Consider the following 25,549-nt stretch of genomic DNA (forward strand, 5'->3'; position numbering starts at 1 on the left):
TATCCGGCAGGTTAGTGTTCCAACCCTTAGGTGGATCTATATCAAAAAGTGGCAATAGTGACTGCGCTGTTCCGGTTCGTTTGGACCCCTCTTTGAAAAAGAACTTTAAATGCTTAAAACGTCGGTGCCTGTATGTATGGTGTGGAGTTGATATTTGGCCATGATTTCTGAATACATAACAGTGGTTGCAAGCCCACTTTTCACAGATTGATTTAACTATCAAGAGGTATTTTACATAATTCACAAGAAGACATGGTTTCGCATAGACCATGGATTTCTGTGAATGGGAAGCCTATCTGGACAATTAGATATATTGTTCTATAAACATGTCGATTACTAGAAAAAATCAAAACACTGCATGGCTTTCTCTTCATGCAAATCTGTCTATTGGTGCACTTTGTGATCTGGACACTGCAGGGAGCAGCTGTGGGCCAAGTTAATCAACCCCCTTTTGTTCACTCAGCGGTGGGTTGGAGGGGGACTTCCCAAGAAATGTAAACACACATTCGAGTTGTCCTATCGTTAGCTTGGAAAATAAGTATTTCATTAGACACCGTCCTTTTTTTATTATTGATTTAGCTGAAATACATCAACCTTTCAATATTCTTTTATACAAAACAAAATACAATTCCACATTTTTAAAAAAAAACCTTACAAATGAATTCCTGGTCATTTCATTGTCAATTTTCACTAAGGAACTGGATTTAAAAACCAATCAACATTAGACAGTCGACAATCTTAATATAGCAATTAGAATAATTTGATGTTAGGAGAGATACGATATTGAACAACCCTTTGGCTCTTAAGGCAGAAATGAGTGTACAAATTCAGTGGTAAAGTCCTTATACAATCTACTTACACTTCTCGTTATCATGGCTGGTACACATGACACAGGTTGACTAGATGTTTAAATAAGAGACTAGGTTTTAGTCCTTAAATTGATCCCAGCCATCACGTTCTCCTGATGCCGACTACTGTAGTGATACGGATGGCTTCACACATTATTTCTGTTACACAGATTTAAAGATCTGATCAAATGAAAAGTGGCAATGCGAATGCTCATTGATGAGGTCGATAGAATCGTTGGCCATCTAAATTCTGACATGTTACCAAAATATGTCAAATGCTTATGAAAATGCATGACTCTTGGTTGAATTAGTGCCAGGCATTTCACTATTAAATGTTCCATTGTTTCTTTTTCTGTTCGAACCATACAAAACCGGCAAATATTTTGAGTCATACTGATCATTTTGCGTTCGGCCAGTATATCTCGTGTTGGCCATAAATTGAAACGCAGCCGCATTATGGACTGCCTTGGTTCTGGAGAAGGTAACCTGCACAAATAGGGTTCCATGGTTCTAAACCTTTTCTCACCATAGCTGTCCGTGTTGAAATGTTTGTACAATGAGCATAGTCTCCTCGTTTCAATCCAGTCATGTTGGTAAACTTTGCATTTTGCTTTGTCTGGATTGGTGAGAAGAACTTCTATGGAGACATCTGCATTCACCAGAATTTCCATAATGTGACTTGTCCATTCACGGGCAAATTTATGTTGAGAGAAGAACATGTATGTTGATGGCTTTCTCAGAACATTGTTTACATTCGTTGAGATCAAACATTTTTGGAACAAGGCACACAGACGCCACTTATAAAAGGCAGTTAAAGAGATTAATCCCAGCTCATATCACAGCCAAGGACCTGGCACAGATTGTGGCAGATTAAGAAATTTACGCCAATATTTGGCCTCAAGTTTATTCAGAGCTGTAGTAGGAATGATAGATATGGTTTCTAAACCATACAAGAGTGTTGGAATGACTTTTTGATTCCAAAAGGTTAATGCCGAATTGATTGAGAATTTCCCAAATCTGTATAGGATTAGTCTGGTCTGCGAGATGGCGGAGATCAATTTGTGCTGTATGGTTCCCCATTGTGGATTCTTCTGGGGTAAGCCACAACATTTCAATCTTAAATATGTATATTCTGTTGCAATTTCCACTTTAACATTCTTGATGTTCCAGTTAATATAATGCGTCTTACAGTTATTAGCAGAATATCTCAGAATGTGTGTTTTCTCATGGTTGATTATCAACTCATTATTATCCAAGTACAGTGAGAGAGCAGACAATAATTTCTGTAGCTCTGTCAGTGTCTTCGATATGAGCACTAGATCATCTGCATACCATAAGGCTTGGATGGGTAAGCCAGTAATTTTAGGTGAGTCAGAGCAAATGTACTTGAAGATGTGTTTAATATCTTGTATAAAGAAATTAAATATGGCTGATGCAAGTGTATACCCTTGCTTGAGACCTTTTGCAGTTGCTATCGGTGTTGAAAGCAAACCTATCATGTTTAGTCTGATTTGGATTTAAGTATCAGAATGTAGGGCATATATATTATCACACAGAGTCGGTGGACATTCAGCTAATATCAGTTTTTTCATCGGCTGAATGTAAATCGATGAATGCAAAGAACATAGGTCGCTTTGTAGCCTGGGCTTGGGCTTTGAATGCATGTAGTGTTAGCAAGTTAATGGATGTGCCCATTCCAGCAACAAAGCCTGATTATTGCAGATCTTGTTGCTGATACGTTTGAGTCCAGGCATTGAAGTCCCTCAAGACCAGTTTTGTGAATGGTTTCCCGGGGAGTCAAGGAGGGTGATGGGACGATAATTATTTGCTACCGAGCGATCACCTTTTTAAAAAATTGGGACGATTAACGACTTACGCCAAGACGCTGGGAGTTTGGTGGTTTTTAGTATGTCCTGAAAAATGCCGTTCAGTATGACGGCCCATTGTACTGGGTGTGCCTTGAACATAAATTTGCTCAATCCATCTGGACCTGCCGCTCGAGACCTTGTAGCTTTGTAGATTAATTTAGTTACTATTTCAACATTACAGTGCTTGCTTTTCTTGCTCGGAGCCAATTTTTATATTTACATTTAGCTGTTTTGTAGGCCTGTTCTTGTTCCCAGGATGGTAACAGTCAGATGTTTTTTCTTAGCTTTCTATAGTTTGCTCTTACTATTCGTAATTCTTGATCGTAGGAATGTCGATGCTTTATTACAAGCGGCCCAGGGTTCTATCAGGGATTGTATGAGACTGAAGCAGCTGCAAATAGCAGACAGAGTGGTTAAGTGCTTGATACATCGAAAGGTCTTTATGAAGCGAATGTAGTTCCGTATCGGACCATCGAAACCGCGTTTTGGCGTTCTTAATGGTCAAGGTCTGTTTTGACAAATCATGTTGAATAGGTGGGACTGATTCCTGATCTCTCATATACGTTTCCCATCTTCTCGCATCATTGTCTTGAGGGTTTCCAGAAGATGTTAAGCATTTCAAGTTTAGATCGCCAACTATGATTGTGTGTTGTATGGTAGTTGCTTTAGCTATTAGTTCTAGTAGGCTAGTGAGAGCTTTATAAAAGGCCTTATACGAGATGCCTGCTGGGTTCCGATATATGTTAATTAATGCTATTCCCTCTTTCGCTGTTGACACACGAACCAGTTGAAGAAAATTGTTCGGTGAGGCCCACGTTTGGAGAGGGAACCCAGCACTTGTTTTCACGGCTACTAAAAGGCCAGAGGTAGGTCTGCCCCGGGTAGCGGCCGTTGCTGAGACCAAAAGTACATCATGATCATCCCATGTCGGCGTGGTTAGCAGCAGGTCTCTTGAAGGGCTATAATGTAAAAGTCATTGAGATGATTATTTGTTGCTTGGTGCAGATGTGTATGGCCCGGACAATTACAATTTACTAAGGATATTTGTTTTGCTGTCTCAGTCAATAATGGTTATGCAGATCGTGACCATTGAGATTGATCTGATGTAAGACTGATGTCGCAATAAGTACAGTGACATGCAGGTGTATAGTTCTTGATTTGTGGTTTGCCTTGGTTTATATCCTCTGCTGAATTGTGTCGTTCATTGCGCCTCTCAGGATCTTGTGCTATTTGGAAGCCTAGCTTAAATATGTCAATTCTGGCTTGTCAAATGGAGTTTAACACTAAGCCTGATTTAATTTAAAGTCTAACAATGGACAAATTATGTTCACAAACGAATTCCACCTGGTCTATGTCACTAGAAGAGATGTCTTCTAATTCATTAATTTCACCAAATATATTGAGTACACTCGAGCAACATAGATCATATTTTGTGAACAGAGCATCTCGACATTTCATGATCAAAGTGTGCTAATTTTGCCTTGTTTTGGGTGGGATGTTTCTTTGTACTCTTGTGTCCGCTTGCTTTGGGTCCTGATTTTTGTCGTGTACCATGCTCCGTGACTTGTTGGTACATTCCCTATGTACATCTGCTTGCCAGGTTACTTTGTTTCTCATGTTGCCTTGATCAGAGGGTAATTGGTCATCCTGTGTCATCATAGGTTTGGTAGCTGCATTTTTTAATACATTACTTGACGACATCTTGGTTTGAAATGTTGTTACAGGGAGATTGTACTCAGGTTGTGATATTTTACACTGTTCGGCTGTGTTGGAACTTATAGTCATCATTTCCACTTGAGATGGTTTTAGAATCTGGCCCGTTTCTTGCTGTACTATTTTTCGCGGGTCGACTGAAGGCGCAGTCACTAACATCACACTTCCTTCGGTTGAGGGCGATGTATTGTTGAGAAGTGTAAGAGGATTCAATTCAGCACTACAGCTAAGTTAACGCCTAGTCTAGAATATTATTGATATATCTTTATGTCCAGTTCATGCGTTCTGGATGACTACCCCTATATAACACCCCTCTCTTGGAATCCTCCTGACCCCACTGAGCCAAGAAGTAGTTCTGTTTTGCAAGTTAAAAGGTTTATTTGATAATTTAACAATAGATCTATAGATCACACTTTATAATAAATTAATAATTGAATATCACACTTAATCTAATATGATAAATATTAACAACAGAGAATCTGGCACTAACACGCTTCTTGATAATCACTAAGGAGTTGACATGAAATGGATAAGGTAGCAACAATACTTTTATGGTTTCAAATGGATGCAATGTGGAATGAAATGCAGTACAGAAAATACTCAATATGATTTCAACAAAACAATGTAATCACTTTTCTCTGGCAATCCCCTCCCCCCTTTTATGCAATGCAAGGAAGTGGAAGGAAGGCACACAATTCTCAGAAATGCAATTCAATGTAATTCAGTTCACCCCAGCAAGCTTACACTACAGAAAACAGATAGGAGTTTTGAAAACACAGGCAAAATGCTTTGATATGTGCTAGCAATGGATGAGAAATATGCTGGAAATGCTTTTAATTCCCTTTCAGAGGTTCAGGGTGAGTGGTATCTAGTTAATATTAGTCCAGGCTCACACTAGCAATGAGGCAGGGATAGTTAGCAGGTTAAACGAATTTCTGGCAAATGGAAGGCAAGCAGCAGCAGTTTTTACATGTGAAGAAATTTGCAAATCGCGGTAAAATTCGCGAATGCGTGTTCCGCGATTGCGGTAAAACTATAAGGGTTAGGAATGCGGTTCTAGGTTCGTAGGAAAGCCACGATTCTAACCTTTCAGATGAAAGTTATTGCAAGTCTCTAGCACAAACGGTTGCGGAGATATGAGCGATTTTGTGAAGGTCGTTTTTCAGATTTGAAATTTTAAAGTTCAAAAAGACAAGTGCAGCTTGCAACTAGGAAATGACAAGTGACAGCTTTACAAATGACAGGTGACAGTTAGGAGGCAGTTCTACTTAGATTAAATAGATTGAATTATATTAATTTAACTAGGAGATTGGTTCTGCACAGTTTTCTAGGTACTCACACTATATTCTTGAGTGAAATGGGCCTCGCCATGGATCTGGTCAGGTTTTAAATTCGCCTCTGGTCTCTGCACTTCACAGTGATCTGGGTCAGCTCTCTCTGGTTCTCTGGTCTGGGTCTCTAGTTCTGGATAGATTGAAGTCTCTAGTTTGGCTCTCTGGAGGTTTGATGGATGTAAAGTATGGATTTTTCCGGCAGAGCTTCCAGCGGCAGATGGATTTGAAGGTCCCTATCTGTCCTGTCTGTCTGCTTTTATGTGTTTAGAATGTGGGTGTGTTCTAGCATCACTGACCCTACCTCTCTCTCAGCTTCTAATTGGTCAAACTTCCATTTATCATTTGATTGGGGAATGAACTGTGAGTCAGAGGGATGTCATTTTATGGCTTGCAGATAGGACACTCCTCTGTCAGATTGCACACATTCTATATTTGATAATAAAAGACATATTTCACAGTTACACAGTTGCTTGAAATTACATATACATGGTGTGGCTGAATTTAGCCATGTCTCTGTCCAAATCTGCTGTTTCTAAGAGCTTGCATTCAGAAATGGCACATAATTGACTTTTTAACTGATTTTTCACTTTCTGACATTGACCCAACTTTACATACATGTGTGCAGGGAGTATGGACATTAACTGATGAAGTTTCAGATTTTTAACATGCATACATTTAGAGTAATATCCACTTTTCCGCTAAAACCCCCCTGAACATGCCACCGGGTCGAAAAACCTCTTAAAATGTGGGCAGAAAAATCACAAGAATTATGGTGTCATTTATAAAATGTTCACATGTCCGTACTATGAGTTATTCATCTTTTTCTAAACAATATTCTGGCCACAAAGGGGTGTGGTTTCCCCTCAGCACAAGGTAGAAATACTGGTTTATCCAGTTCTGCCAAGCCAGCTTGCTCTCACAGGCAGTGCTCCTCCCAGCTTCTGCCAAGAGGAAGCTACATTTTACGACTGCTGTAATAAAACCTTTGCCTGAGTCAGGAGAGGCTCATTGTTCAAGAGGAAGCCATTTATGATCCTCTCAATAAACCCTCTGCCTGGGTGAAGGGAGTTGCATTGTTCACTCTCCTGCAGAGCACAGGTAATTCAATTATCAGAAAGATGGCATATCCTTAGTGTGAGCAGCAAAAGGGCAGCTAGGCCTGGGAACACAGCTGTGACTCAAGTTTCACTCCTGATGGGGGTAGTTGCCAGGCAGAATTCAGTTCCTTAAGCCGGGTTTCAGATAAAATGTCACTTTTTGTTCCCCAGTTTCTGCCTTCAAATAAAACTAAACATTTTCACATATGCAGCTAGAAGGCTGATTCTAAGTGCAAAACTATGGCATTTCAACAGTTACAAAGGCATGTGACACCAAACATAGGTCACTCATTTAATCTAAACATTTTCGATTTTAGTGTCTTTAAATCCAGTGCAACTTAAACTGCTGACTCCATAGCTCAGCCAGTTTTGTTATAAGCATTGTTCTGGGCTCTTCATTTCCCAGATTTTGTAGGCACACGACACTCCATTCTGCCAAATGTCTGCTGGTGTCCAGTGAGTTTTTAGATGTGTTGCAATGTTTAAAATAGACAGTTTGAGCCTGCCTTCAGAGAAACACAGGGTGGTTTTAAACTGCCGGCTTTTGGATAGTGGTGAGTACTGGTACTGCACCCATTTTTGGGATTTAAGAAAATGAATTCCCAACAATTCTAGGTTGCATTTGGCAATCAGCATTGCCATTCCCAATGGTTTCAGACTACTGTGCGGGTAGTCCAATGGTGGTTTTAAAGCGCTTTGAAGCTAACCGGCGCTACTGTTTTTCCTTTGGCAACCCATTTCCCTCATGGCAACCCGGCCTTTCATTCTCGCACTGGTGGGTGGCAAGTGAGGCAACCATTTTGGTGTGCGCACAAACTGCGCAGCTTTCCTGGATTTCGGCGCACATGTGGGTTTTCCGCCATCTTGAATTTTCTAAGCCCACAGCACCAAATGTTGTGGCATGATAGCTTAAACGTGGGTCAGGACACCCAACAAGCCCCCCCCACGCGACTGAACTTTGAATTTGAGTCGATGGGGAGTCGCGTGCCCAAGGGTTTTGACCCACGCACCGGTCTGTCCGCATAATCTTCTTCCTACTCTGTAGATGGCACAGTTCAGCATCTTCTTCTCCATCCGGTACTGATCGATGAGTTCTCCTCGCCGGTCCTGATGTGAATATTGGGCGGTCCACTGGGCCCATTGGATCTTCGTTCCCGGTCTCCGGATCGTCCTCCTTGGCCCGTCTTCAGATTTTCTTTCTCCTAGGACGTCAAAGGAAGAGCGGCAATACCTACTCATAGACGTTTTTCCACCACTGTTGAGATGGTGGGACAGCATATGCATTTCATCATGACGAAACATTACATTCTTATTTTGATAAAAAACAGTATAACTAAGAGACAGTTTCATGCAAATCACAATATTTTAGAGACTAGATGTGGTATGTTTTATGATTGGAACGGAATTAGTCTGAGACAGTACCCGCTAGGATTCCAGAGGATTCCTCCAGTTGTTGCAGAGTGTGCCTGGGATGGCAACATTTCAACTGGTTTATGTGGACCCACTTGTCTTCCCCCTCTGCCGAACCGCCTTTGGGGATGTGGATTTTGTAGGCCACAGGTGAGATCTTGTCGATGATCTCAAAGGGTCCTTTCCATGTAGGCAAAAATTTGCGCTGCTTGGCCTGGTTCCTTTGGAAGTTGTATAGATAGACCCGGTCCCCCACCTGATATTCCTTCCTGGAAGTTTTCAGGTCATAGTGGGTCTTCATGCTATCAGCTGATCTTTCTAGATTCCGCTGAGCATAAGCAAAAGCATGTTGGAGGTGTTTCCTTAAATTCTCTACATACTCATGAGTAGTGGAGGCATTTATCAGTGTCTGCTCTTGGGTCCTATAGAGCAAATGCTGAGGAAGCACCATCTTGCGCCCAGTCATCAACTCAAATGGTGACATTTTGGTTGCAGATGAAGGGGTAGATCTGATAGCCATTAGGACCAGAGGTAATCGGATATCCCAACTTGGCCCAGAATCTGCCACAAACTTCTTTAATGTGCTCACAATGGTTCGGTTATATCTCTCTACTGCCCCAGAAGAAGCTGGCCGATAAGCAATATGCAACTTCCTTTTGACCCCCAGTATCTCCCACATCTTTGTCATTACTTCACTGGTGAAGTGGCTACCTCTGTCTGACTCAATCCTTTGAGGTAGACCAAAACGGGAAAAGATGTGGTTAATCATCAAGGCAGCTGCCGTTTCTGCCTTGCAGTTTGGGGCTGGGAGACATTCCACCCACTTGGTAAACAAGCATGTCACAGTCAACATGTACTTATTCCCCCTAGCCGAGCGAATCACAGGGCCTACAAAGTCGATTTGTAAATCTGACCATGGCAGTGTCATTCCCCTCTTTTGTAAAGGCGCCCGGTGCGTAAGGGATGATGGCTGAAATTGCGCACACACAAGACACCCCTTCAAGTATTGGTCGAGGTCCTGCCCCATGTGTGGCCAGTATGCAACCTCTCTTAAGATTTCCAATGTTGTGTGAAACCCCCTATGACCGGCGGTGGCCGCATCATGGGCGTGACTTAACATCAGGCTTCGGAATGAGGTAGGAACCACCCACTGATCGTGGCCAGCTTTGGATTTCCTTACCAGCAAACCGTCTTGAATCCGGAACATTTTTGGACATTTCATCAACACTCTTAGGTCCTCTTTCCCAATGTAATCGGTATCCGTCAGGGGAAAGTTCTCAGGGTCCTCAAGGTGCTGGTAAAATTTACCAATAATTGGATCCCCCTTCTGAGCGGTAATCAAATCAGCATCAGGGGTCTCCTTACTCCATTGTACAATTGAAAGGTCGTTGTGAGCATTTGTCTGGGACCTAGTGATGGCAGTGACCTGGATTTCCCCCAACAGGGACTCAATCTCAATTAGATCCCCTTGGATGGCCCCGGTTTTGGCCAGCTGATCAGCTAAGTCGTTTCCAGTTTTGTCTGGTCCCTCTACTTTGGAATGACCCTTGATCTTTTTCCAGTAGATGGTCATCCCATTCGATGTGACCAGATCATCAATGTTTTGGATCAACTTCCCATGTTTCAAGGGTTTGTTGTTAGCACATAACATGCCTCTGGTTTTCCAATTAACCAGGTGCTCCACGAACCCGTTCCGTACATAATCCGAATCTGTGATTATGACCAGTTCGCGGAGTTGATGCTGGACAGCAGTGAGGATGGCCTGATGCACAGCCATCAATTCTGCCACCTGACTACTTCGGGGACCAATTTTGTATCCAGCGGAGGGTTCTGGGGACTCATTCACCCATGCATTCCCTACGCCAGCCACCAGTTCTTTCTCCCCGTTGTTGTCAACATGGTAAGAGCATCCATCCACATAGACAGTGGGCATTCCCTCACACTTGTCCTCTTCAAAGACTTTGTGTGGGGAATTAAGGTATGCCTCTGTGTTGCCCTTGATTTTTATACTTTCGTCCTCGAGACAGTTTTCTCTGGCACAATCATGCAAGTCAGCCAGACCTTGCGCGAGTGGACTCTTCTTGTTTTGGCCATATCTGACCTCCACAGGAAAGCCTTGCATTGACAGAATCCAGGAAGTAATTCGGGAATTACTCACATTTCCGGCCCGGATTCTGTCACTTTGGAGATATTGCAGAGGCTGGTGTGGAGTCTCCACTATGATGTGTTCCCCCTGGATAAACGGGCGGTAATTCTTCAATGCCCACACCGTTGCCAGGAGTGCCTTCTCACAATCGTTGAATTTTTCCTCCACAGAGGATAAAGTTTTGCTCGCATAGGAGATTACTTTATTGACCTTGTCATGCTTTTGGTATAATACTGCCGTCAAGCACGTATTAGAGAACCCCGTCTCCAGGAAGAACTCCTTGTTTCTGACAGGGTAAGCTAGGCAAGGCGCTTGTGAGAGGCTTCTTTTGAGTTGTTTTACTGCCTCGGATTGTTCTGGACCCCATTCCCACTTGACCCCCCCCTTCAGGAGATGAATCAGGGGTCTTGTGATCTCTGCGTAGCCCTCAATGAACTTTCTGCTGTAATTAGTCAGTCCAAGGAGGCTCCTTAGTTCCCGCAGAGTTGTGGGGTCTTTCAGTTTCTGAAGTGCTTCCACTTTCTTTTCCTGGGGACAGAGACCCTGAGGAGTAATCTCATGCCCCAAGACATTAACACGGGTTCTACACCACTGTGCTTTCTGAAAGGAAAGTTTTGCTCCGGCGGCCCTCAACTGCGTCAGAACATAACGGATCTCCGCTATGTGTTCCTCCACAGATGAACTTTTGATGAGGACATCATCTACATAAGCCAGGTTACCCCTCGCGCCCAGGTCGGGCATGGCCTTATGTAGGAAAATGTTGAATTCATTGCCGGAGTTGAGGTATCCGAAGGGAGTCCGGGTCCATGTGTACTGCTGGCCCCCAAAGGTAAAAGCCAGCTTGTATTGGTCCTCCCTACTGACAGGCACAGTCCAGTATCCATTGGTCAGGTCTATTGCAGTGAATACCTGTGACCCCTGGATCTGGGCCAGCCCTTGGTCAATGTAGGGCAGTGGCCATCGGGAAGTATGGACCCGTTTGTTGAGCTCCCTGAGGTCAGCGCAGAGTCTCCACTGGCCGTTTGGCTTCAATATTCCCAGCACCGGATTATTGAAGGTGCTGTGGACTGGACGGATTATTCCCCGGGACTCAAGGTTCTTAATTATTTCAGCAAGGGACTCCATTGATGCGAGAGGCAAGCGATATTGCTTCACAAACACAGGAGTCATGCCAGGGTCCGTGGGGATTGTGGTTGTGTGGATGTCGGTGCGACCACAGTCATATGAGTCTACCGCAAAGAGATCTTGGAAATCCAAGAAAACTTGTTTCAACTTTTGCTTTTGTTCCAGAGTCACATAGGCATCAGCTTGGTTGACTCTCTCTTCCACCATCTGCCTGAAGCCTGGAAAGACTTCTGGCTTGGCTATCTCAGCGGTCTCCTCCAGCTGGGTGGAGAAGTCCCTGGTCAGAGTGCTGATTTGGACTGGAGGCTTCAGGTGGGAAAGGCAGCCCTCATGGACCTGGAAAATCACCTCATCCCTCCTGAAGTCACAAGTCACATCTTCCTTACCATAAGGGCAAGAAGTGTACACCAGGAAGTTCCCCCCATGCCGGGTAGAAATCCTGTCTGGTGTTGTATTGTCATCACTGTCACTGTCAAAGCAGTCCTTGGGGATTGGCCCTAACAGTTCATTACCTAAATCTATGGAAAAATGTCGGTCATCAACCGCCATTCCAATAATGGTGCCTGCGGCTAGAGTAATACTCTTTAAGTCGCTGTTATCCACCTCTATTGGAATGGTGTCATGTTCTATGTTGACTAATGGAGTTGGGTTTACCCCTAACCCTTGCTGTTGGAGAGAAGCATTTAGATGTATGTAAGCATCAGGGTTTTGCAAATATTGTCCTCTTTTAACTTTCACTTCCAGGGAGAATTGTCGGGTCCTTTCGGGGATGGTGACTTCCTCTTTGATCTGAATTTCAACTGCATAAGGTAGCAATTGAGCTGACCTAAATGCTTTTTCTGGATCATCAAAGCCCATGGGATTATCCGCTAATCGGGACCAAGCTTTGAAGTTTATTAGGTCCAAACTAATGGCAAAGCGATTGAGAATGTCACTGCCTAAGTAAAAGGCGGCAGGGACGTCTCGCACGACCCAACAATTATGGACAATGCTCTTGTTGCCAATGGAGATTTTGAGCATACACCTGCTTGGCAGGAGATGTTTGGAATTAGGTGCTTCCAGGTCCATTTCCCATTTGTCTATCAGTTTGAAGGTGGGAATGGCTGGATCTTTTGGGAGTTGGCGAAACATGGCTTCGCTGATGAAGCTCTTACCGTTGTTCACACACACTCAAGCGAGAACAGAGTCCTTCCCATCATTTAACTGAACAGGGATGAACAACTGCTCTCCAATTTGCTGAATATCAGCCAGGCTCTGAGCTGATTTCACATCTTTCTGGACTATAGGAGTGGGAGTTTCAGATTGTGGATTGGTATAGAATTTCAGAGCGTTTCCTTCCAGCGTGGAATACCACCTTAAACTGGAAGGAAGGTTGATTTTCAGAAATAGAGAGGACCCCCCATCACTAGTCTGTTGTCCTACTGCTATTACTGTCACGTCTGGAATCTGGTTGTTCTGGAAGTGAAATTCTACTTGGTCAGATTTTTGTTCAACCATGTGGCATGTGCCGTTTAAACTAACATGGTTGACACTCTGTTTTAATTTTATTGGTCGGCTAGTCTGGGTCCAGAGGACCTTGTTTACACAATCTATTAGGGGTGACAACCTTCTCAGGAGGTCATTCCCTAGTAAACAAGGGGTGCCCTCCGGGGTCACAACTATGACCGGGTGTTTCAACTTATGTCGCCCAATTTTAACGTCCAAGTCTGCCGTCCCCTCGACGGGAATTTCCTTCCCGTCAAAGTTCTGTAGTTGTCCAGGAAGAGAGGTGAGAGGAATTTGGTAATTCTCTCCCCTTCCTGCATTCAGTTCGTCAAAGGCCCTTCTGGACAGAAGGGTAGCTTGAGATCCCGTGTCCACCAGTGCCGAGATTGTACCCTGCCCCTGTACTTGTACCGGGGCATAATATCTTCCCTCCTTCTCCTCAAGGGGGCACAGATAATGCACATTTTTGGACAACTGGTGGGCTAACTTTCCTGGTTTTGGACATCGATAGCGAAGAGATTTGGGCAGAATTCTGTGGAGAGTCTTGGGAATCTGAAAGAAAAAGTTGGCAACTGGAGATCAAAGCCATTGTGGGTTCCCCTGGCTCCGGTTCTGGGCCACCCCCCCTTTTTGGAGGCAGTCACCAGGATGGGTTTGAACCAGGGGATTTTCTTGCGGTTGGTTCTGGGATGAGATGGTGGGCGGCGGTAGCTCAGTCTCCACATCTCCCCAGTCTGGATTTGCATCCCTAGGGACCCATTTTTCTTTGGGAGGAGTTCCCCCCTCTCTGAAGGAGAAGATCCTTTTCCAAGGATCCTCTGAGGATCCCTCTCCCTCAAATTGGAAGATCTGTACCTCCTCCTCAAACTGAGTCTGTTTGGGTCTTTTGTTTCTCCTACCCCCCCTCTGCTCCTTAGGAGGCAGACTTTCAGGGGCAAGAGATTTCGTTTCCGGTTCCTGGGTTTCCAGGGGCTGTTTACAAGTGAGGAAGGAAGCTTCCTCCAAGGCTTTACACCCCCCTTCCCTTTGTGCCTCCTCCCTGGGAACCGGTGAGTTATCGGGGTGCTGCCCCCGTCATTGTTCTGGAGCACCAGGTCCAGAGTTGGGTGCGTTCTGCGCCGGCACGCCCATCTGAGGGTTCTGCTGAGCCCCTCAGTATGTGACCCAGATCCCGCGCCATGTTTTGAACCTGGCGCTCTAACTGGGAAACCCGCTCAGGCTGATACGGGGCCCTGTTTTCTCCCCTGGGCTGATCCCGGGAAGGGTAGCTGTCCCTCCTCTGGTAATACCCCGGGTTGGGAAGATTTGGGTACCCCTCCACCCTTGGCCTCCCCTCTCCCGGATTCAGTGGTCTGGGCTCAGGGAATTGGGGAAAGAAGGATGGATGGTTTTGGGGCTGAAAGTCGGGTGGATATCTGGGGAAAAAGTTCTGCCCAGGGTTTGGTAAATTTCTGCCCTCCTGTGGGAAGTTTGGAGGGAAGTTCCCTGGGTTAGGTGCTTGGCTGGATCCCCCCCCTTGGGCTGGAGGAGTCCACACATAACCCAGGATGGGTCTGTTTCCCTTGTAACGGGGACTTACATAATCAGGAGAGCGAGGGACCCCATTTGTGGGGCTGCCTCCTTGGCTCCCTGCCTGTGACTGACCCGAGGACCTTCTGGGCCTAGCATTATTAGGTGCGGGTAGGTTTTTAGGCCCTCCCATCTCCAAATCCAAAACGGGGGTGACCTTTACCTCTGCCACCTTGGCAGCAGCAGGGGTGCTGTTGGCTTTGGGGTTTTTCTGGGCATTACTTTTGCTATCTACCGGTTTCTGCACCTCATAGATCCGGGTAGCCTGTTCAATGACCCAGTCTAAAGATCTTTTCTCGTGAAAATCCCTCACGAGCTGGGTCATGATATATTTGGGCAAGGCATGGAAAAACGTATTAATAAATTCCCTGCTATCCGTGCGCACCCTTCTTGTGGTCTGTGCAAAAGCACGCTTTAACTCCTGCACAAATTCTTGTGGGGCCTGATCCTCCCCACATTGCAAATTGTAGGCTGCCTTGCGAGCCTCTTGAGGATTTCTGTGAACAGAAAAATGTTTCAAGATGGCCGCCTTATAGGTGGACCATCTTAAATGATTTTGGTCCTCCAGCCCCGCAAAGAAACTGGAGTATTCCGGGGAGAAGGTCCACTTTACATATTGAATACAGCTTTGGCTGTCCTTCAAATGGAAAGTCTCCATCATTTGTTCAAACAACTCTAAGTGCTCCCAAACAGAATACTTAGCGTTCTTATGGTAAGGCGTGATGACGCTCCTGATCGCCTTAATCTGCTTTAAGGGGTCCTTACGCAAGGCCCTTTTTGCCTTATTGGCCTTTTTGGTTCGGGTAACCCTTGTCCATTCTTCCTCGGACTCAGAGGCACTGCTCCCAGAGGTTCCCGTCTGTTCTTCCAGGTTTTCCCGGATTCTGCGAGCCTGGGAACGGCTGGCAGAAAGTGGGGACCTGGTCTCCTGTGTCCTGCGCAGTTCAGAGGAGTCTTCAGATTCCTCCTTGCTGCCAGGATTTGATGGGTACCCCCTCCACTGACCTAACTGGGCAGAGGTTTTCAGGATGCCCTTAATGGGCCTACTCTCCTGGGGTTCCCCATTGAACTGTACTGTACTTGGGTGCCCATACCCGGATGCCCACCCCTCCATTCCTGAGTGGTACTGGCCTATGAGCCCCATACTCTTAGCTGGATAGTAATCTGCCACCCCTGCGGCCCTGTGCTCATGTGCGCCAGGGGACATGGGGGTGGTAGAGTCCAGGGACTGGGGGAGATGAAGGCCCCTGGTGTTAGGGCTCCTGCGGTTATGGTCAGGAGTCTCTCTTTCCCGGCGGACCTCATCTCTATCCGCCCCTGCTCCCTGTTGCAATGCAAGAGCCTGCATTTGTGCTTTCAGTTCCTCTGTTAAGGCCTTACTCGACTCTATCAGTCTCTCCTGCATCGCTACCTGTTGTTGGAGCCTATCATTGTGTTGACAGAGGGCCTCATTTTCCCTCTGTGCTTCCTGGTTGGTCCTGGAGAACTGGGCCAGTCTTTGCTGCAGGAGGGTTACCTCCTGAGCTGTGTCCCTATTGGCCTGCTCCTTTCTTGCTAGAGCATCCTCCACCCTCCTGGTGTGCTCTAGCAAGTTCTGGTGTTCTTTTTGGAGGTCACCCAGTCCCTGGTGGGTCAGGTGATTTTCTTCCATTTTTCTTTTTAAATGGCAGACTTCCTGGCCTAACGTATCCCTTTCCTGACTGAGAGCCTGCATCTGTGCTGCCAGGTCGTCCCTTTGCCTTTGGAAGGCACCAGCATTCTGGCGCTCCTGATCAAACTCTGCCTGGGTATCCAGGTCTTTCAGAATTAGTTTGTTGCTCTCTGCCTTCTCTCTATCTAGGTGGCCTTGCAGGGTGACTACCTGCTCAGCACATACCCTGTTGAAGTCCAGTTGTTGCTCCAGCTTTTTCTGGTTTTGCAGTAGGGAGTCCAAACCTTCTTGGTATTCCTTCTGCAAGGCCAGAAATCTGGTATTCTGTTCTACCTTTTCCTCTTGCAGCACATCCATATCCTTCTTTATTTTAATGATGTGCTGCCTACTATCATCTTCTGACTCCTGGCTCCTCTGCAGCCTCTGCTCAGAAGAGTCCAGATCAGATTGGGCCTTCTGTAATGCCATCTGTTGCCTATTTGCCAGATTTTGGCTTTCAGCACATCTATCCTGCATGTCTCCCATATATAGGTACAGGTATGCTGCTATCCTGGCAATCTTATTGTGTTCCTCTTTGGCTTTAGGAGCCATATATAGTTCACTCAGGGCCACATGTAAGGGACCCTGATCTCTATATATATCTGACCCTGTTTCTGTGACCTGTTGTGTGATGGCCTGCAACCACACATCCTGGCCCTGTTCGGTCCATTCACCTCTCACAAATAGCTTATGCAAGAGGTGCTCTCTGGCTATTTTCATGTCTACTAAGGTCGTCATTCTAGAGATTGGTCTCTGTCCTGACTTACAGAAGTTTGTATTTTATTTTTGCAGAACAGAACTTTTCTTGGAGTGTCCTTTTTGAGGAATGCTTCACAGCGTAATGCAGCGTGGTGATCCGACCGGATGTATGTATCCCGTCAGTTAGCACACTGTATTAAGCTGCACAAGTGGTAAATCTAACCCAACGTCTCGGCTCGAGCCCCCAATTTGTAAGAGGATTCAATTCAGCACTACAGCTAAGTTAACGCCTAGTCTAGAATACTGAATGAAAACCCTTATTGATATATCTTTATGTCCAGTTCATGCATTCTGGATGACTACCCCTATATAACACCCCTCTCTTGGAATCCTCCTGACCCCACTGAGCCAAGAAGTAGTTCTGTTTTGCAAGTTAAAAGGTTTATTTGATAATTTAACAATAGATCTATAGATCACACTTTATAATAAATTAATAATTGAATATCACACTTAATCTAATATGATAAATATTAACAACGGAGAATCTGGCACTAACACGCTTCTTGATAATCACTAAGGAGTTGACATGAAATGGATAAGGTAGCAACAATACTTTTATGGTTTCAAATGGATGCAATGTGGAATGAAATGCAGTACAGAAAATACTCAATATGATTTCAACAAAACAATGTAATCACTTTTCTCTGGCAATCCCCTCCCCCCTTTTATGCAATGCAAGGAAGTGGAAGGAAGGCACACAATTCTCAGAAATGCAATTCAATGTAATTCAGTTCACCCCAGCAAGCTTACACTACAGAAAACAGATAGGAGTTTTGAAAACACAGGCAAAATGCTTTGATATGTGCTAGCAATGGATGAGAAATATGCTGGAAATGCTTTTAATTCCCTTTCAGAGGTTCAGGGTGAGTGGTATCTAGTTAATATTAGTCCAGGCTCACACTAGCAATGAGGCAGGGATAGTTAGCAGGTTAAACGAATTTCTGGCAAATGGAAGGCAAGCAGCAGCAGTTTTTACATGTGAAGAAATTTGCAAATCGCGGTAAAATTCGCGAATGCGTGTTCCGCGATTGCGGTAAAACTATAAGGGTTAGGAATGCGGTTCTAGGTTCGTAGGAAAGCCACGATTCTAACCTTTCAGATGAAAGTTATTGCAAGTCTCTAGCACAAACGGTTGCGGAGATATGAGCGATTTTGTGAAGGTCGTTTTTCAGATTTGAAATTTTAAAGTTCAAAAAGACAAGTGCAGCTTGCAACTAGGAAATGACAAGTGACAGCTTTACAAATGACAGGTGACAGTTAGGAGGCAGTTCTACTTAGATTAAATAGATTGAATTATATTAATTTAACTAGGAGATTGGTTCTGCACAGTTTTCTAGGTACTCACACTATATTCTTGAGTGAAATGGGCCTCGCCATGGATCTGGTCAGGTTTTAAATTCGCCTCTGGTCTCTGCACTTCACAGTGATCTGGGTCAGCTCTCTCTGGTTCTCTGGTCTGGGTCTCTAGTTCTGGATAGATTGAAGTCTCTAGTTTGGCTCTCTGGAGGTTTGATGGATGTAAAGTATGGATTTTTCCGGCAGAGCTTCCAGCGGCAGATGGATTTGAAGGTCCCTATCTGTCCTGTCTGTCTGCTTTTATGTGTTTAGAATGTGGGTGTGTTCTAGCATCACTGACCCTACCTCTCTCTCAGCTTCTAATTGGTCAAACTTCCATTTATCATTTGATTGGGGAATGAACTGTGAGTCAGAGGGATGTCATTTTATGGCTTGCAGATAGGACACTCCTCTGTCAGATTGCACACATTCTATATTTGATAATAAAAGACATATTTCACAGTTACACAGTTGCTTGAAATTACATATACATGGTGTGGCTGAATTTAGCCATGTCTCTGTCCAAATCTGCTGTTTCTAAGAGCTTGCATTCAGAAATGGCACATAATTGACTTTTTAACTGATTTTTCACTTTCTGACATTGACCCAACTTTACATACATGTGTGCAGGGAGTATGGACATTAACTGATGAAGTTTCAGATTTTTAACATGCATACATTTAGAGTAATATCCACTTTTCCGCTAAAACCCCCCTGAACATGCCACCTGGTCGAAAAACCTCTTAAAATGTGGGCAGAAAAATCACAAGAATTATGGTGTCATTTATAAAATTTTCACATGTCCGTACTATGAGTTATTCATCTTTTTCTAAACAATATTCTGGCTACAAAGGGGTGTGGTTTCCCCTCAGCACAAGGTAGAAATACTGGTTTATCCAGTTCTGCCAAGCCAGCTTGCTCTCACAGGCAGTGCTCCTCCCAGCTTCTGCCAAGAGGAAGCTACATTTTACGACTGCTGTAATAAAACCTTTGCCTGAGTCAGGAGAGGCTCATTGTTCAAGAGGAAGCCATTTATGATCCTCTCAATAAACCCTCTGCCTGGGTGAAGGGAGTTGCATTGTTCACTCTCCTGCAGAGCACAGGTAATTCAATTATCAGAAAGATGGCATATCCATAGTGTGAGCAGCAAAAGGGCAGCTAGGCCTGGGAACACAGCTGTGACTCAAGTTTCACTCCTGATGGTGGTAGTTGCCAGGCAGAATTCAGTTCCTTAAGCCGGGTTTCAGATAAAATGTCACTTTTTGTTCCCCAATTTCTGCCTTCAAATAAAACTAAACATTTTCACATATGCAGCTAGAAGGCTGATTCTAAGTGCAAAACTATGGCATTTCAACAGTTACAAAGGCATGTGACACCAAACATAGGTCACTCATTTAATCTAAACATTTTCGATTTTAGTGTCTTTAAATCCAGTGCAACTTAAACTGCTGACTCCATAGCTCAGCCAGTTTTGTTATAAGCATTGTTCTGGGCTCTTCATTTCCCAGATTTTGTAGGCACACAACACTCCATTCTGCCAAATGTCTGCTGGTGTCCAGTGAGTTTTTAGATGTGATGCAATGTTTAAAATAGACAGTTTGAGCCTGCCTTCAGAGAAACACAGGGTGGTTTTAAACTGCCGGCTTTTGGATAGTGGTGAGTACTGGTACTGCACCCATTTTTGGGATTTAAGAAAATGAATTCCCAACAATTCTAGGTTGCATTTGGCAATCAGCATTGCTATTCCCAATGGTTTCAGACTACTGTGCGGGTAGTCCAATGGTGGTTTTAAAGCGCTTTGAAGCTAACCGGCGCTACTGTTTTTCCTTTGGCAACCCATTTCCCTCATGGCAACCCGGCCTTTCATTCTCGCACTGGTGGGTGGCAAGTGAGGCAACCATTTTGGTGTGCGCACAAACTGCGCAGCTTTCCTGGATTTCGGCGCACATGTGGGTTTTCCGCCATCTTGAATTTTCTAAGCCCACAGCACCAAATGTTGTGGCATGATAGCTTAAACGTGGGTCAGGACACCCAACAGAAGGCGTGAAGAGAGAGTTTCTCTACCGCTGCTCTGATCAATGAGTTTCTGATTTCCAGGTCCAACAGATGAGTGTTACTTTCTAAATCCGTTTTTTTAAAATTTGTTCTTTGATCATGACTTGATCCGCTGACACCGGATTCAATACTGGTGATTCAATGAGGGCCACTAGTGCATCCAATGGTGGATGATTAGCTGGAGCATTTGGGCCGGCGCCTGCACTCACTGCTACAGTTCTCGCTAAGTCTGGAGTTACCATGTACTTATCCAGTGTGACAATTTTTGCATTCTTGGTTAGAGACAATCCGTCCCTTACGTCTACTGTCTGAGTGTTGGTACTTTGTATCTTTTGCTGATTCTTGTTGGTATGATTATTGGCTTTCTTGATTGATCATTTTGTTTTGCACGCTCTTCTTTTTTTCCCTTTGTTAGCAACATGTGAAACTATGGGCCGTGCGATACTAGGCATGGTTTGTGGTTGCTCCTGTTTATTAGAATAATGCAACGGCTCTTTTTGTTGTTGCTCTGGTTCATTAGATGAGTAAGACGGGTCTATACTGATCCAGGAGTCATTGTTATTTGCCCAAGGCGGTTCATTGTCCTGTTCAACTGGCCGCATGATGTGTTGAAAAGCTGGGAGCGCTGCTGTGGCAGTCTTCACAGAAGTCTTTATTAGTAGTGCTTTACATCCATCTATGGGGTCTGAACAAATTACAGAGTCATCATTTTTCGCCAAATGTTTTTTACTTTCAGTCAAGGCCATCCATGTCACCAGCTGATGGATTTGAGTTGATTGACATGTAATGTTCTCTTCCAATGAAGAATACAGCTTAAACAAGCTGTTGATGGTGGTGCTCACTGATGTGAGAGTGATCTCTATCAGTGAAGAATGTTCTATGTTTGTTGCTGAGACTTGACACGGCCTGCCTCAGCGGGGGGGCGGTTGTGCATAGGTTACTGAGACCGAGTGAATGGATGAGTCCATTGAGCACCGTGCTCGGTAATCCGGCGATTTCGGCTCATTGCATAGGCTCAGCTCCCCCATGCTAGCGTGGATTGAAATGTCTGAAAGTACCACACTCATACGTTGGGTGTGATTGGCAGTTTTCTGGGGGTCTTCGCTACATTCAGTATCGTGACCTCTGAGATTGTTTGAATCTTGGGGATCATATATTTAATTTGCAATACTAATTCTGATAAGCAGGACACACTTCTAGACTTGACTCGGTCTTTGTTCGTATCTTTCTCATTTCGGACGGCACAGAATGTGCAAATGTCTCGATTGAGAGCGGGCGTCCGTGGTGCTGGAGAAAGTGTAATTATTTTTTGGGGATTTAGCTTAACATGTTTAGCCATATTTGCATGCGGTTTTGCTGGTGTGCTTAAATTACTCGGATTATTCGGCATGCTTGTTTTTAGCGTGTAAATTGATCTTGACATAGGAGCTTGTGAAACAGTGTGAGCAAAATACTTTTCAATGACAATAATGAGATCAGCAATGTCATACAACACCAGCAATGTCATACACCAGTCAATGTAATTTTAGCCCCACCAAGTTCTCAATCGTGACTCAACCCAGTACCTGTACCGCTGTACCGCTGCGCGGTGGCCAAGTGGCAAAGCAGTACTTCCGGTACTTGATTGGAGCGCGTGTGCTAGTGCGCGCCCGCCCTTGGTTAAATAGGTACTGCCCAAAAGGGGTGTATCCAAAGATCAAACACGCCTCCACAGGGTCTTTGCAGACGTAATCCAGGGAATTGAATGTTCAGAGAGCACAAGTCCAACTGGAGCGAACGGAGTAACACGGCAAAGCGGTACTTCCGTTACTTGCTTGATGGTTTTAACAACTGCAGTTTTGAAATGGAAAATGTCCTTGTTGAAACCCGTCATACCGAATAGCATAAACGTAGTATAGTATATACGTAAATGTGTTCTACAAATTGGGCAGAAGAAAAAACAAACTCTCCTCTTTTTGGTCTCTTGATAACCCCATTGCGACGGTCACTGATTGTGATTCTTTAAGCATATGCTTCTTTACAAAACCAGTGGGTGATTGTCACATTAACAAGCAACATATAAATAGGAAAGTGGACCAAAGTGGTATCAATAGACTAGCCAAAATGGTCATTAGAGTATATAGGCTGGGAGCAAAGGCAGTGGCCATCTATGGTGGATCCGTCTGGTGTGTCTTGTTATTTCCGCTTTGCCAATCAGACACAATGCTTTTCTTAAAAGTTTACTTTGATTTCAGAATCCATTACCCAATTATGCCTTGCATAACGAGATTGGATTGGGAATCAGTGAAGATGACCTTGTAATGTCACCCACCGTGGATAAGAGTGCGGAGAAACAGTAGCTCGTCATATTTTTAAGGTATGGAGTGAATTTCTCGAAAGGGGAAAAATTGAAAAAAGGCTGGTTAAGAAAGACCGCTCCAAGCAGTCTCTCTAAATGTATCTGTCATGCCCCTGCCGCACATGAGTGGGGGGTGAAAGGTGGGGGTGGGGGGTGAAAGGCGCGGCCAGTCGTGGGAGCGAGGGAAGTGTATTTAGTGTTAGTGTGGGTGTGTGTGAGAATGAGGGAATGTGTTTGGCAGGGAAGGGGGGTGGTGCGTAATGAAAGGGGAAGTTTTTTGTGTGGGGGCCCTCCTTATACTCCACATTTCTGTTTCATTATAACCTGACCCTAACCTCCTCCCGCCCTTTTTAATCCCCTGGCCACCCCCATATATGTTTTTAATACAAAAGTTTGTGTTTTTTCTGTATTTTCTATTCGTTAAAAATGTTATTAGTTATTTTGACTAGATCCCTTTTTTGGATGGTCATTATTTTTTTGGATGGTCATTATTATCACATTTGAGACATGTTGTAACGTCAGAAAATATTTCATTACTTGAACAGTTCTATGTCATTTCCGTTTGGCTACTAGCAGTTGATGTTGATTTTAATTAGATTTTTTTAATCGGATATGTAGATGTATTATCATTTTTGAATGTCAAAAAGGAGTGAACTTGGTGGAGAGAATTTATTTTTGGTTTTTCATCCAATTCTATTCTATCCATCGTAATGTTCATTATTTGATAGATCTTTTGTACATGTTTTATGGAATTGATTATTCCTAAATAAACGCAAATGATGAGGATATATATTTTCAATTACAATGCAACATAATGCCTTGTGTTGCTTTCGGTAATTAGTTTACTGTTTTTAAAGTATGTTGGGCCATAGCAAACCGAGCGAGCAATGTGTTGTGTAGATGTAATTGCCAAGCTCTTGAAAATGCCACAGTAATAACATCAAAAATATACATTTCTAGGAAAGAGTTAAAGAGATAATGTGCATTATAATCCAATAATGCCCTCATAGGGTTTACATGCTATTTTCAAAGTGACAATGTTTGCGGTTTATCATGTCAGCAGAACCGTTCTGGCATAATTAGATCATCATACCCTGTGGCCGAGAATCTATCCTATACATATATGTTCAATTCAAAAGTTTATTTCATGCAAGCACCTATAGAACCAAACAATACAGTAAATAGTGCATTCAAATAAATCTGCAGTCTTATATAAAACTATTAAATATATTATAAACCATTACGTGCATAGCTGTTCTTTGGTTAGACATTAGAACAGAAATGAAAACACTACACAAGACAAGCTTCTTCATAAAGGCAGTCCAACCACCCTAAACATCAGCTGTGCTTATGGATCCAGTTAACAAGATTGAAAGTCATGAAGAAAAGATAGACCCTAAATATTTCTTTTGCAAAACCTTTTTCCTATGCTGCCCTGCATACACAACATAACTCTACTTTGTGGACCTGCACCCCATTACGGCTTCTGTTACGTTTTTAACCCCCAGCGTCTGCTCACATGGTTTTAACCAAATACTACACAAACACACGCAATCAAGCCCAGACATGTTGCAGCCATATTAGAGAAGTGCTGCATGGTTCCCAATGGCACGGCTCGCTAGGGAACCACGTCCGTGCATGGCCACTCTCAAGAAGAGAGGGAACCAAGCAGACCGGGCTTTCAGGCACGACGGCCCCTTTTGGGGTGCCTCCAAGCCCGGTTTACATGTGGTCTGGAGGGTTGCCCAGAACTTTGCCAGTGGTATTTGATTCATTGAACGCCACCAGTCATTACTCTGCAGTGTTCCCAAAGTTGGTATCCCAGATTTGAGGACCTGCCCCTGACCCATGGGAATAATGCCCAGATCACCCAAAGTCCACACATTTTCCCCCATAGCATTTGATTTTAGAGTCTGGATGGACTCTCCCACTCTTAGCAATATGTACCCCTCAAGCAAGCAAGTCACATGTATAATATCCATACGTACCTCAGCGTTGGCAAATGTAGTTTTACAATTGAAAAGTTTGTAACACACGTTGCCAATCCGCGCCCAGTCATGAATACCACAAATGGGGCAACAGGAGCTATCAGATGTGTTGATCTTGGAGCAGGGGCCAAGTACAGAGGCGTCCACCACAGCATCTTCGGGCATCACCTCTGCAAACGACGTAGAGTTTAAGATCTTATCTTTACATGTTTAGAAATGTGTTGTTCACATGAGTGGCCTATGCCATGGAAAATCGCTGTCTTTGCCATGCCCCCTATACCGGAACCCCTTGTCGTCACATCGAATTTTCCAAGTAAATGATGGCTACTATATATGACTTCATATGGAATTTCAAATACGGCATGACTCTTACAATTACATCAATATGTTACTTCACGTTATTTCCTTTGAAATTAAACCTTGATTGGATGACACTTGCTTTGGAATAATTCTGTCACTTCAACTAAAGTCCTAAAGATTTTGTGGAAGCAAATAAGGGAAGTAAATAGAATGAAGAACATAACCAGGGACACATATGGAACCCTGGGGGCGTGTCTGTGGTGAGAGAAGAAATAATACAGTGTGTAACTCTGTAGACCGGGTGAAGTGTGTGGCTGCATAGATGTGGAGTGCAAGGGTGCATATATCCGGGGTGCTATAATGTGTTACACTGCGAGCAAGGCACTTCAAAGCAGCACATATAACAATGAGCTGTCTAATAAGCCAGCAAGCAGCAGCTTTGGACTGACCAAGTGATGGATAGGTTTGGCTGGACCAAGTAGAATATAC

At 44.1% G+C, this 25,549-nt stretch overlaps 1 protein-coding gene across 1 annotated transcript in view; it reads right to left on the reverse strand.

The window, feature by feature from the left end:
• Positions 1 to 25,549, reverse strand: part of LOC138480754 (C-type lectin mannose-binding isoform-like) — a 47,435-nt gene that overhangs the window by 14,609 nt on the left and 7,277 nt on the right. Inside the window, exon 2 of the mRNA XM_069612490.1 lies at positions 24,761 to 24,930. Within this exon, the coding sequence (XP_069468591.1) occupies positions 24,761 to 24,930 (170 nt within the window). The remainder of the gene's footprint in view (positions 1 to 24,760; positions 24,931 to 25,549) is intronic.

The sequence above is a fragment of the Ambystoma mexicanum genome, chromosome 5p, assembly GCF_040938575.1.
Source record: "Ambystoma mexicanum isolate Mex_15411 chromosome 5p, UKY_AmexF1_1, whole genome shotgun sequence".
Classification (NCBI taxonomy): domain Eukaryota; kingdom Metazoa; phylum Chordata; class Amphibia; order Caudata; family Ambystomatidae; genus Ambystoma; species Ambystoma mexicanum.